Here is a 14,726-nt window from a genome sequence, read left to right on the forward strand (position 1 = left end):
CTGTGTGATGACGGTCCCAGGACACCACTGCACTGGGAGGCCAGACTCTGCTACTCCTCCGCGCCAGTCCCGTGCCACCAGGATGGAGGCACCTCCAAGACCTACGTGCTACATAGCCAGGGGCACGGTCCCTGAGTGGAGGGCACGCGGACAGGTGCTGGTTGGCTCGGACCCCTCTCTTCCCCTTCCTGAGCCCTGAGCTGCCCGAGCCTGTTCTCAAGGGAGAGAGTGCAGTCAACGGACTCTGAGACCACATCCAGCTCGCGCATCCTAAGCACAGGGGGCCTCAGCGAATGAGCTTGGAATGAAGTGTGAGAAGGGGAAACACAAACAGCAATCCCTACAATCTTATTTGGTGAGAGAAACACTTTTCTTTCTGGCCTGTGTTTTAACTTAACTTTTAATGGAAACTCACACTAGCTCCTCGGAGGAACAAGTCCTCTGTCCTGAGAGCAGCTGGTTGGACGTGTTCCGTATGTCCAGCAATGTTCAGTGCCGCTGGGGCTCTGACGTTACCTCTTGTTTTCTACTTCCCGCTGCCTTTTAGGGGTGGGGCCTATCCCTAGGCAGGAGTGGAGGATGGGACCAATAAAGCCGTACAACACTTAGAGAATAGGTTGCCTGGGAAAGAGAGCTCAGAGTTCCTAGAAATACCCCTTCCCTAAATGGAGAGAGAGGCCAGACTTGTCATTTGGTTATTCCCGTCTGGGGTGGCTGCTTGGTGCACACCCACTGCTGCCTTTTACCCACCAGCGGAAGAAAAAGGGGAGGCATGGAAATCTAAGAAAATCCTGTGCTGAAAACAGTTGGGAAGTGTGTGTTCAGAGGACCAGGTTATGGGAAACTGGCCGGTCCTTCTTAGCATCAGACTCTCTGCTGCAGTCCCCCAGAAATCCTTCCACTGAGAAGTCACACAACAGCACCTAACAGGTCCTTTGGAGCCTGTATTTACCTTCTCCTCTCCGCCTGGTACTCTTTTGGCTTTCAGGTTTTCAATTTCCTGCTGCAGCCGTGTCATCTCCTCCTTTAAAAGTGAAACAAACATTTACAAAACTCAGACAAGCTAGGAAATGGACTTGTGCACGCACCGCCCCTCTGCTGGATCGCCCGGAGCTAGGGCTTATCACACGACACACAGACAACCTACTTTTACAGGACAGCCCTGGGTTCACATGATGTTATTTTTTCACACTTTCTAAGACTTTATAATATATATATATATATACACACACACACACACACACACACACACACCTGTTTGTAAATTAGTGTTTGTTAGACTGTGCTCTCAGTTTGGGGTTTGGAACACCCAGTTACTAATCTCACTCCCTTCCGGCACCCCTGGGGGGGCACCCACTGTAGCACCCTATTCATCTTACACAACTGACAGAACTGCTCCAGGATTCTACTTTTCCGATGGCAGCCGAGTAGGATGCCACAACAGATAAGGGGGTGTAAGGTGAGAGATTTCACAAGAGTCCTGGTTCAAGGTCTGCTGACATCAAGCAACACTTACTCGACAATGTGCTTTAAACTCTTGTTCCTGACTTTTCAGATTTTCATTCATGGCTACAAGTGCTCTCAAGTTCTGCAGGATACTGAAGAGAGAAGACCAAACAATGACATATGGAGAGCTGTTATGATTTTCTGAATCACAACTAAAACCAAGCCCCCAGCTGAAGAGGGATCCCTTTTTATTTTCCTTTGTCTCTCCCAAGACTGTCTAATGGGTTCTCCACAAATGATAATGACTACCATGTAACTGACATTATTACTCATTTATATACCCAAGTCCATCAGGCCCTGTCCAAACAAACATCACAGAACCCAGAGTTAAAATGTCAGCTTCAGAAACATCAATGAGTTTCAAGAGTCCTGGATCTCCTTGGTACCAATTACTCAACAGTCCTCAGAGCACAGACAGCATCATAAACTGTTCCTAATTTCCATGAAAAGGAAACAAATTGCTTAGGGTCATAAAAGAATTAACTGGAAAATAAAAACATGAAGTATCTGACAGGACTTTGCTCCATATCATGAAAGAAGGGTTTCTAATTATCAAGCCACATAATCTGTGGGTACTTCTTTGCTAAAAATGTCCTTCAAATCTGGGGCTGCTCAATCTGTGCCTGAGGCTTTTTATCATTCAAATGAGTGACACCTAGGGAGCTTTGACCACCTCACTGATTTGGTGCTAAAAAGGTCAAATGTAAGTGTATCTTATATGTAATTTAAATTGTTAAAGACAATTAATTTAAAATGAAAAAAAAGCCCAGCAGCTGTTCCTTAGTTAATTAATAAATAAATAAATAAATAAATAAATAAAATAAAATAAAATAAATACCGCACCTTTAATCCCAAAGAGGTGGGGCTGAAATGTTAACAGTAAAAATTCTGGCAGCCAGGGTTGATGCCAAGGAGGAGGACTGGGTGGCTGGGGCATGGGGGGTGGGAGGAAGACTTCCACCACATGCCTTTTTGTTCTGTGAATGTATTTTTTGGTTCTTAAAAACAGAAAAACCAAAAAAAGCAAAAGCAAAAATGTGCTGCTTCTGCTCCCAAGGGGAATCAGGAGAACGAGGTGGCCAGCTCCGTGCAGCAGCGCCGTATGTCAGCACGTGCCCAAGCAACGGGGAGTCGCCACATTCTGGATCGGGCGTGTGGAAGGAAATGACCTGTGTGGGGCTGGAGGCAATGATCCTGGGCTCCTTGGTCCTGTGCTCAAACAAAATAAACTACCAGGCACTGGCAGACTTATTTTCTTCAAGGAGAAAATACACACAAGCTGAAACCTCTCACCTGGGATCTGCTTTGGATTCTATTTTCTCCAGGGCTGCTTGCTCTTTGTCCAGCTTCTCACTGTGATGCTTCAGCTGCGAGAGAGAAAGGAGGTGCTGCTGCTAGGGACTGGGGAGGACAGCAGAGTGAGTGCGTCCTCCCTCCCCAGGCTCACATCTGCGCCCCACTTCTGGCTGCTGGCCCAGCCCACCGGACCTGGCTGTACGCTGGAGAAAATAGGTGGATGAGAGAAACAGGATGGGGTGGGGAGGACGGCACGGAAAGGTCAACACCAGACCCTTTTGGTACAAGAAACCTTGGCAATAGCTCTAAGTCACAACAGCAGATGGGTGGAAAGCCAAAAGTAGTGCCGGCAGCAGGTGCCTTTCGGCAGGTCAGTGGGAAGGGGGAAATAAGAAGAGGCTACAAGAGACAGACCTGGTTGAAATGCCACACTACCACGGTCATGGCTCTGAGCAGGGGTAGGTTAAATCCAACTTCTTTTTTTTTTTTTTTTTAAAGATTTTATTTATTTATTTTGACAGAGAGAGACACAGCAAGAGAGGGAACACAAACAGGGGGAGTGGGAGAGGGAGAAGCAGGCTTCCCGCCCAGCAGGGAGCCCGACGTGGGGCTGGATCCCAGGACCCTGGGATCATGACCTGGCCGAAGGCAGACGCTTAACGACTGAGCCACCCAGGCGCCCCTAAATCCATCTTCTTGAATAGCTTCACTTTCTTCTTCTGAGTCAGACAGTGAGGATTTAAAAATAGAAATTTTAAAGAAACTCAGATTTCCATTTATAAGGTGTACAGTTATATCACAGAATGCTAAGCTGCTAAAAAAAAAGTAAGAATAAAGCAGCTCTTTTATGATGATTTATCTCCAGGAGCTACTGTTAGCTGGAAGAAAACAATGTAGAAAACATCAATGCCGGGGCGCCTGGGTGGCTCAGTTGTTAAGCGTCTGCCTTCGGCTCAGGTCATGGTCCCAGGGTCCTGGGATCGAGCCCCGCGTCGGGCTCCCTGCTCCGCGGGAAGCCTGCTTCTCCCTCTCCCACTCCCCCTGCTTGTGTTCTCTCTCTCGCTGTGTCTCTCTCTGTCAAATAAATAAATAAATAAAGTAAAAAAAAAAAAAAAAAATCAATGCCATGTCTTTCCAGTGTGTAAAAGGGAATGCATACCCTGAATGTATACATGTATAAAAGGATATACATGTTACTTGTATATGCATGAAATATTTCTGAAAAGATTCATAAGAGACTAGTTACCCTCGGGTAACTATATGGTTGGGTTACAGCGGTACAATCTTTGTACTTTTTGAATTTTGAACTGTGTGAATTGTTACCTACTCAAAAAAAAACCCAAAAAACCAAAAAACAAGTTAAAAAAGGTTCCAAGGGTACTAGCTGAAAACAGAAGAGTACAAGTTGCAATCAGCCCTTCTTGCCTCAAGTCCTAAAAAACCCAATTAGGCTCAACTACGGGAGCAGGTATCTCAGGGCCAAGAAGATGGCCAACAGAGAGGCAGGGCTGAGGAGGCCTGTGATGTGGGATCAGCAGACACAGGAAGGATGGTCTGCAGGGCTGGGATCACAGTGGGAGGGCCAGCTGGGCTAAGCAGTGAAGCCTGGCTCCCCTAACCTTGAGCTGGAGCTCAAGTCCCAGAGGCAGGCAGGCTCCCAGAATCGGCAAGACCCAGGTGAAAGGCAGAGTGCCCAGGTGCCAAATACCACTTACTACTGGCTGCTCTCACCCAACAGTAGAACCCACCCTTCCAGAATAATCACACGAAGCAGGCTGCAGACAATGGGGACAGAATCCACACAGCTGATAACGGGAAGTTTCAGAATCAAAGATAAGCATACCACCAAGAACTATCAAACATGTGAAGGAAGATAAAACCACAAATGAGAAAGATAGAACAAATGAATTTTGATCAGAAGAAAATTTATAGATCAAGAAAAACCTTAGACACAATTAATGCCCTTAGAGAAATGGGAGAGAATACTGCATATGCTACAAAGAATCAACCTCACACACAGGAAATTAAAGTCCTGACTGCCGAAATTAAAAAGTGGACAGGCTAGATGTGGGCGGCCCACCGCTGCAGGGGTGTGCAGCCTCCCCATGGGTGTCACATGCTGCCACCTGTCCTTGACCTTCCCTGCCCTGCTCGACTTTACCCAATCTGCCAGAAAGACAGGTCTTCCCTGTTTTTTGGGGCTGCCAGGTTACCCTGGGAGGGCAGGTGTCACTGAGAAGGTGAAACCAGGGCACATGGAGGGTAAAGGGGTCAGAGTGCTTGTGTTGGCCAATCCTTGAATGGAACAGATAAGGAGGCTGAGACCTTATAAGTAATGAAGTTCATTACTTATTCAGGGGTCTGGTCTTCAGTATTCTGACCAGTCAGGCTTCTTCAGAAGTTGCTGAGTGCCAGGTTTGGTACAGATCCCATTTTCCTAGATGGGACTTAGTGTGACTGCCCTACTATACAGAGTGAGCCCTCAGAGAGGTCTTTGGGGCCACACAGACAGTGCTGGAGTTCTGGAAGCCTCTGCACGGCTTCAATGCCCCATCTGCAGAACAGGGATGGTAACAGCATTGCTAGCGTGGTCACGGAGAGTCAGGGGACTAGTACAAGGGAGGTGCCCAGAGCACACCCAGCACACACTGATGTTGGCTGTTATTCTGAGGATAAGAAGACCACCCTCTATTATTGACTTAAATCACACTCCCTACCCTTCTAGCACATGAAAGTCGCTCAACAAATACCTGATTTAGTACAAAGAAAACGACTTCAGAGCCACTTAGGATTTATATCAAGATGCTTTGCCTTTAATCTCGCCCAGATGGTTATACAAAAACTGATCCATGACTTGGCAAACTTCATGCCAGGGACTCTGTGTCATTAACATTTAGATAGTGGCAGGGTTCCACCCCAGGAGTCTGCCATCCAGCCCATAGGAATGCAGTCACTGAGCAGCGTAAAGAGAGCTCATCTGTCCAAATGCAACACAGGCATCTTTGGAAAGAATGAAAAAAAAAATTCATTCTAACTCTCATTCTTTGGCCTGCCCTTTTCATACATTCCAACAATCACTGGAGAGACGAGCCCAGGTCAGAATTACAAAGTTTTGTCAGCATGACAGCAAGGCAGTGCCACATATGGCTACAGAAACAAGAATTTTAAGTGGGCAAATTTCATGTGAAATTTAAAGAAAAGGGAGGGGGGTTGCCTTAGTCTCAGAGAGGTCTCTGAGGATCAGTTCTGCTTCCAAATGGTTCGGAAAGTACTAGGCGGGGCCCCCTGCATGTGGCCCTTGTAGAGTACAGCTAGAGCTTGAGCACAATCAAAATCACAACAAGGAGAGACCATCAGATCCAGATGAGGACAGCTTTCTATGGAAACGTGAGGGACAGAGATATCGAAACTCCCCTCATGACAGAGCGGGCATCAGAAGCGTTTGTTTTCCTGGCCCGGTTGCCTAGGCAATGAGAAGTGGGAGGTAAACAACACTATGGCTGATGGGAGATGGCACACTCGAAACCCAGATCATGTGGTTTGAAATATACCCAGCGCCCTACCCCTCCTCCTGAGACCCTGTCCCGCATCCTGCCTAGAAGAAAACCGGCAATTCTGAACAACGAATTACAGCCCTCTGCAGTTCTCTCATCTTATCAAAAGAAATCCTCTCAGTCTTTAGGAATTCAGGATTTCGAAGCTATTCTACAGCCTGCGGCTTGTGGAGGTTGTAGCAGAGTGGGGGCCACTTACCGTGAGGGGCCCTTCAAGTTCTGTGAGGCCCGTGCCCTGCCCGTCAGCCTGGCCTCCGGCAGGAAGCCCTTCTCGATCCTCAGGGCCCACGGCAATGTCTCCTGCCAAGATGGCTGAGGCTTTAGAACGTGGCAGCATGGGTAACCTGAGGGCAGGGGTCATGCACTACCATGTGCTTGTCCTCTGTCCCGAGATGGCCCCGAGCCCTGAGACCCCACACAGACTGACGATACAGGGCATTCCATTAGTGGTGCAGGTCAAAAGCGGTTCTGAAAATCTCCTCACCTCTGTCAGCGTTTGCTTTGTTTCATCGTATCTGGCTTGTAGGCTGGTATGACTTGCCTGCAGCTGTGAAAGAAAGAGAAAAGATATCTGCTCTCATTCAGTCCTCACAACAGCACAGCTGTGGGTGGGATCCCCGTCTCACAGATGGGAAAAAATGAAAATTCAACAGAGATTTAAACTGAGTGAATGTGGGAATTTCAGAAATGGTTGCCAACAACAAATGAAGAAAAAATTCATATAATTAGCACCAACCACACGTCAGGTGACAAACCAGATGTTCTGCATAAATCCTATCATTGAATCCTTACATTCAATGGAAGAAGACATTTTTCTTATTCTACAGATGAGGAAACAAAGAGTTACTGGCCAAAAGTTTCATGGCTGCTAACTGATAAAGCCAGGATTCAAATCCAGGTTTGACTTTTCTGTATGGCTACAATCAGTTCACTTAACCACTGTGCCCATTCCCAGAATACAGACTGCATTTCACAACGCAGGATTCTAGCACAGATTATGACTGACTGGCAAACAATCTGAGATAGAAGAACGAATTCAGGATTCAACATGAAGAGACAGAAAATGAAATACCTTTCCTGTTCAAAGTTACATAATTGTAAACTTACATCAGGAAAATGTCATTTCTCTTTCCCTCCCTAAAAGGTATATCCTCGTGCTGTCTGTGAACTTTTAGAAATCTGAAAACATTCATCGAAAGCTCAAAGGGTTTGTACAATTCCACTTTTGAAAAGGGAAAGTGGCAGAAAATGACATCAGACTCTGGTGGTTACCCGCATACAAATTAGCAATGAGAAATTTTATCCTGTATCTCAATGATTGCTTCAAAATAACTTGCCCCATCCTTGAACATGTAAGCAACCCATTAAGAATTATGTCGCCTTCAGAAATCACTACTCCTAAATCATGCTTCTAGTCTTTATGACTGATGAATGGTTACCTTTCCAACAAGGCCTATCAAGAAGCCAACTCAAGCAGAGAGCAAGAGTGATAAAGGAGGGAAGCAGATGGGCTCTGGCTTTTCCCTTTTGAAAGGAAGCCATCTGTGCAATGACAACTTTCATTGACATGTTGTGTAACCGGCAGAGAGTATTTCTGGAGAGTTTGTTTTTCTCTTGAAATACTAATGACTGAACTCTTTTAAGAAGCCCTTTTGTGGCTCCAGGAAGGGGTCCTAGCATTCCCCACCTTCCTGTCCACCCTTCACCCATGCACCCACCCAGTCCCCCCTCTGACATTTACCCAATGCTCTGCTCACATGAGGTGTGTGGGAGGAGGTGATGAACATGACACAGTCCTTGCCCACAAGGATCTGGACCAGTGAACTGGGGATCAGAGTATGAGAATAGCTAGGGCACAGCCAGGCCCAGGGGAGGCCCAAGGAGAGTCTGGCTCATCAGGGCGTCTAAGGAAGGCTTCACAACAAAGACTCACGTGAGCTGGATCTTGGCAGGAATGTAGCTTGCTAAGAAGGGAAGACTCATCTCTTCCCTTTGATTAATTTAACTAATAAGAGCTCTCTTCAGCTGCTCATCTGACTATCTTTTCTCAAACAGGGGATGTCCCAGTAGCTTAGCCTACTTTTCATCTTGCTAGAATCCTTCATGATTGTCCTACCCTCATTTTCTTCTTCATCATTAACCCCTAGACTCACCCCCAAATTCATCAGTGGGTTACCACCCCCTTTCTGGATTCCTCTTTCCTTCCTCAATCTCAGGTTTCTCCTCAGCTACCTACTAGCTGCGTTCCAGTTCTATGCCTCTGTAGTGCATTCCCCTGTCGGACCATGAGATGCTCTTTACTCCTTCTCTTGCTTTGCCCCTCCTTCCATTTCTCTGTTGGGCTAGGACTCTCCCCACGGTTGTCACCAAGGCCACAAGTGCATCCTGCTCGCTTTCCACCTGCATGATCTTGGAACAGGAGTTCTTGGATTTAAAGAGTTTGGAGTCTCTCATATACTGTTGGTAGACATAAAAACTGGTAAAATGATTGGTGAATAATTTGATGGTTTCGAGCAAAATAGAAAATGCCTGTATTTTTGACCCAGCAATTCCACTTTCTAAAATCAATCTTACACAGATACTTACATATTTTCACAAAGATGACTGTACAAAGATGTTCATGGTAGCATAAATTTGCAGTTGGGGGGGAACCCCGAAACAACCTACATACCCATGAACAGGGGACAGGTACAGTAAATTACAGTACATATACACTATGTTGCACTATGAAGTCAATTCGAAACAATGAGGTAGATCTTTATATTCAAAATTTTGGCTTTACCATTAGTAAGCTGTGTGATCACAGGCAAAACTACTTCACTTCTCTGTTTCTAAGTTTCCTTATTCATAAAATGAGGATAAGAGTAGTATCTCCTCCACAAGGATGTTGTGTGAAAAGAATGAGTTAGTTCTTCATCTCCACAGCCTAGTTTTATGCCTAGCACAGAATAGCGCTCAGTGAACATTTGTCAGTCAATAAATGCTATTCTTAAGTCTTGTGATCTTCTAGAACAAGGCTGGCAAATTTTTTCAGTTTGGGCCAGATGGTAAATATTTTAGGCTTTGTGAGCCACATTTGGAAAGGGCCAAGTAGTCAATATTTTAGGCTTTCTGGGCCATGTGGTCTCTGCTGCAACTACTTAGTTCTGCCCCTGGAGCTTGAAAGCGGCCACAGAAAGTACGTAAACAAATAGATGTCCATGTATTCCAATAAAACCTTACTTACAAAAACAGGTGGCAGCTGGATTGGCCCAAGGGCTGTACTATGCTAATCCCTGTTTTAGAGCCTCCATTCTAACACAAACATCTTCACTCCTTCCCCAGTTTCTCCCTTCTTGAAGAAAAATTTCATATTACTTGAATGAAATTATAAAAAGAAAACACCAACCTCTTCCAGATGTTTGGTCTTCTGCAGAATCTGCTTGTTCAAGGAGATGACTTTTCGATGATGAAGTTGGGAGGTTCCTAATTTTTCTGGACTTTCTTCAGCTGACAGCTCAGACTGCTGTGGGAAACAGGGAGGGCAAGCCCAAAGGATTTAGTAAGACTACCTCAGTTTACAAAAGACAGACCCATCCCTGCTCACCCTGGGGCAGAGCACTACTCAGCAGCCTGTCAAAACCAAGCCAGCGTGGCCATGGGGTCCTATGCAAAACCCAGGTCCAGAGAAGAAGATTCTGACACAATGATCAAGATCCTTACCAAAGGAATCTGCATTCCTGGCAGAGGGATCAGCATGTGCAGAAGCACAGGAATATGTAACTGTGGTTATGCTGGTATCATATAGGCAACAGGCACCATCAAAGGAAGAACATGGTCATATCAATATCTTTGTAAGACTGCTCTGGAGTTATCAAGAATGATGAAATGATTCACTTTCACTGAAGTATTGTAAATATACAGTCAAAAAGTTTAACCGTTTGGAAGCATTTATCATGAAAAGCAACAGCCTATTAACTTATTTCCCCCCATCCATGGGTCCATTCCCTTTTAACCATTTCTTGTTTCTACTCTTGGTGTTCACAGAGGATAGATCTAAGAGGGATAGAAGTTGCTGACGGGGCAGTAGGAGATTCCTGAAACTGAATGTGAGGAGGGGAGGGAGAAAAAGGGTTGAGCAGGCAGCAGAGACCTATCAGGCCTCGAAGTGAGTCAGGGAGAGATTTCTGGGTGAATGCAGCAACAGCACTGAGAAACCACACAGAGGAGGAGGTAGCTTGTTAAGGACACAGAACACAAACATCAGCCTCAGGACGAACAAAAGGTCAATCTTATTGGGTTTTTTTTTTTTTAATTTTACTTATTTGACAGAGAGAGAGAGAGAGAGAGCACAAGCAGGGGGAGCAGGCAGAGGGAGAGGGAGAAGCAGGCTCCCTGCTCAGCAGGGAGCCCGATGTGGGGCTCGATCCCAGGACCCTGGGATCATGACCTGAGCCGAAGGCAGTCGCTTAACCACTGAGCCATCCAGGCACCCTTATTGTTAATAGGAGTCCTTCTAATACTTCTTAGATGATCATAAAAGAGCTTAGATGAGCTTTATTAAACACATGCCTATTTCCACCACATTTCCTTTTTGACTGGAAGTATCCCAGTACCAAACTAAGTACTGACTTTAAGCCAAAGTGCAACACAACTATTTGGGTATTCAATTTTTCCTGCATGTTTTAGCAGTGTTCATAAGCTTGAAAGTCTGGAAGATCTGCCCATGTTGGGAAAAGAGATGGGAAACTGAAGAGGAGGAGAAATTGGATGGAATAGTCACCATTTATTTTGGTTAAGGATTTCCCTGAATAATTCAGCAGTACTACTAACAAATGATGAGTTTTTGCTGCTTAATGGCTCCGGGGGTGGGGAACAACCAGCAGGATATGGCTGCACAAAACAGTAAGGAATATGGCTTTCCATCTCCTGCACTGGTGGGCCATCAAGGAAATAGAAAAACTAAGCATTTGGTATTGCTACATATCTAGCCTTGAAACCCGGGACTGTGGAAATTGTCAACTAACACTCCAGCTTATCTGAATCTCTGGGAATTGGAGTTAACTTTTAAAAAAACATTTGGTCATATCAAGATATTCACAACCTGTAGTCTAGGGAGGGAGAATTGTTTCTGAAAATGATTTGAGTATAAAAAAAGAGGGTGCAGGAAGGACCACTCCCTCTCAATTTCCAAATCACTTGTCAGAAACAGAATTATAATGAGCTAATTATATCTCCTTTACTTTGATGGTGTCACCCTGAACTATGCTATTAATTTGGCTACTTTTGTCTGCTATATATTTAATAGCTTTTTCTTATAGTTCATTTTCAGATTTGGGTTTTAACATCCAACTCAGATTCCTGGACACTGATTTCCTACATGTCTCTGGCATATCCTCAGAGCATTTAACTTAACTCAGAGAATTACATAAGCCTTCTAGCTCATGATTTATTGACATTTGAAACAGAATTAATTCCCTGTTCATTGGAACTACCCCACACGTTATGTCCCTATGTTTGATGTCAGGATTATCTTGAATATCCTGACCTCCTCCAACTTGCCTGTGTGGCTCTGGATCAGATAGAGCTGTGGGCTGGCAGGCTCCAGGGGATCAGTGTTTTGCTTACCCCCCAGACTTCCTCCAGTCTTTGGGGGCAAGCACAATTCATTCAGTGCTGTTCTGCACCTCTGGCCTGGCTTGGATGGTGTCTCCCAGTTTTAGAAGGTTTGCTGATGAACTGCTTTTATGGCCAAGGTCCTAAGACCATGAAAAGTGTATTTCCTACTGAGCTTCTTTACCTACCTGGCATACATACAACTTTGTTTTAAAATCAAGGCCTCTGACTTCACTTCTAAGAATGCTTCTTACAGGAAAACCAGTAGCTATCTTGCTATCTGGAAAGCAGGTTTCCAGGGTAGTTGGCTATCTCTCTCTTTCTCTTTTTCTCTCTCTTTTACTATCTATCTAGATTTAATTTTTAGCCACATGGTCCCTCAAGACCCTCACAGGGGTCTTTGGGGTCAAAATCTTTTTCATAATACTAAAATGTCATTTTTTTCATTTTTTTTTAAAAGATTTTATTTATTTATTTGACAGAGAGAGACAAAGTGAGAGAAGGAACACAAGCAGGGGGAGTGGGAGGGGGAGAAGCAGGCTTCCCGCTGAGCAAGATGCCCAGTGTAGGGCTTGATCCCAGGACCGTGGGACCATGACCTGAGCTGAAGGCAGACGCCTAACGACTGAGCCAACCAGGAGCCCCCATTTTATTCATTCTTATTCTCTCATGATTATACAGTGAGGTTTTCCAGATGTTACATGTCATGTGATAATATCATTGCTTTGATGTTAATATATAAAGCATTTATTATTGTTCTTTGTAAATGAATTAATATGTAAGCTACTGAGACCTCAGTAGTCTTGAAGAGTTCTTAAAGGGTCCTGAAACTGAAAATTTTGAGAACCACTACTTTAATCTAAGGGGCCTGGCTCACTAGAGAATCATGTATTGGTTCCAACCACTGATTAGGGCAGCCTTATTAGGAAGGAACTCCAATCAGTGGAGTGGGCCCACCCACCACTTATATAACATTGAGAGAGGAAAGTTCTTTCACTAGACAGGTGATTCAGAGAACCATACACATAGAGAGAAAATACAGTGCACAGAAAGAAACTTGAAGTCACTCTACAAACTTACTATATCTGTTATGATATGCTCTAAGCAGACATGGGCTTTCAAAATCCTTTCTCTTACTGATAGATAGCAATTCTCATTGCTAAGTGCAGTCCCTTAAATTTGAATCTGCAAAGCATTAATATACGATAATATCAGAACATTAAATGCCATTTCCATATCTGACATTTCTCTAGCCCAATTAAAATGAATAATATGCACATAAACAGGCCCATAGTTCATATGAATTTGTAGGTTCCTCTGTTTGCCTTTGAGTCTAGAGATGGTGCTATGCAAAGTGCTTTGTGTAATGGGAAGTTATTTTTGTGCAGATATAATAATTATTCTAGAGCTGAATTGAAGAGTCTTAACCTAGGCAATGGAAAGCTGATAGCTCTATTTTTCAAACATACTTTTTGTTAAGCAATCTAGAGACTGATAAGGGCAGAAACAGGTCTTTAGAGCAGACTGATAAAGGCAAAAACAGGTTTTTAGAGCATCTGGCATCCTGGTCACTGACAGTCACAGTGAGAAGGAAATTGAAGATGACGAAGTTGATCTGGAAGGATGAGACAAGGCTGGACAGATGGAGAACAGGAGAGGAAACTTTAAAATAAATCCTTGACAGAAAAAATTTAAATCCTTGGGGCATCTTAACAGATTTCTACATGAAAAGTGTAATATCTCTCCACGAATGCCAATCATCCACAAATAATTCCATTTGTGTTTACACTGGAGGGAGGGCTAAAGAACCAATCTAATTTTGTTCAACAATTTCAGATTAAGAACGTGCTTTCAAAACCGCAGTGTGGATTAAGACGACTTCTAGTGCAGATTCAATGTTTCCTAACAAGTGACAGATAATTCACAACTTCCACTGTTAGAGGAACCAGATTTAAATGTCATTCGATAATATTAGTCTTGTTCAAAATAGTAAATTCCTAAGAGAAACAAAAAAATGATTACTTTAGCTAGAACTATATACTTTTATAATGAAAGAGACCCCAAGGGTTATCTACATATCAACCTTCTTCCTAAAATAGGAATCTCTCCTATATTACCTCCCTCCCCGTACTAAAATACCATCCCTAAGCTGTCAGTAAGAAAGATCCCTATCTCATGATACAGTTCTCTGTCCCGAACAGATGGACTTCAGTTTCTGGCACCCTGATGAACCCTTCTATTGAAAGCAAATAAACAGATGATATAAAATATTTTTATTTATTTATTTAGCGTGTGCATACACACAGGAGGTGGGGGGGAGGAAGAGAGACAGAATCCCAAGCAGACTCCCTGCTGAGTGCGGAGCCCAACATGGGGCTCAAGCTTAGGACCTTGAGTTCATGACCTGAGCTGAAATCACGAGTCAGATGCTTAACCAAGTGAGCCACCCAAACACCCCAGAATATTTTTTTTTAAAATATTTTACAAAACCTATGAGTGAGCAGGAATGTAAGAAAACCTGCAAGGCCAAAGAGTTAGTGAAAGCAGAGCTCCAGAAAGGTATATATAACAACTGAGGTTGGCTTTTCTCTTGAAAGTACTTGTCAATGCCAGGTGATCTCAAGTGTTGATTTTTATCATTCAATAACCGTTTTGCATACACAAGTGAAAGAAGAAAAAAAATCTGCAGTGAGAATTTGTAACAGATTGGTCCAGTTCTGTAATTTAAATGCACACACTACGTGGATGGTCCAAAAAACCCACAAGTCAAGACAT

General features: G+C 44.1%; 1 protein-coding gene across 2 annotated transcripts in view; it reads right to left on the minus strand.

Annotated features, from left to right (window-relative positions):
• Positions 1-14,726, minus strand: part of CCDC93 (CCC complex scaffolding subunit CCDC93) — an 89,430-nt gene that overhangs the window by 22,416 nt on the left and 52,288 nt on the right. For both annotated transcript variants that reach the window (XM_081814583.1, XM_081814582.1), the window contains 5 exons: positions 9,745-9,861; positions 6,841-6,903; positions 2,800-2,873; positions 1,517-1,598; positions 953-1,024 (listed from right to left, as the gene is read on the minus strand). In XM_081814583.1, coding sequence (XP_081670709.1) covers positions 953-1,024; positions 1,517-1,598; positions 2,800-2,873; positions 6,841-6,903; positions 9,745-9,861 — 408 coding nt within the window. The remainder of the gene's footprint in view (positions 1-952; positions 1,025-1,516; positions 1,599-2,799; positions 2,874-6,840; positions 6,904-9,744; positions 9,862-14,726) is intronic.

Source organism: Leptonychotes weddellii, chromosome 3 (assembly GCF_054177405.1).
Source record: "Leptonychotes weddellii isolate Sample4059 chromosome 3, ASM5417740v2, whole genome shotgun sequence".
NCBI classification, from domain to species: Eukaryota; Metazoa; Chordata; class Mammalia; order Carnivora; family Phocidae; genus Leptonychotes; species Leptonychotes weddellii.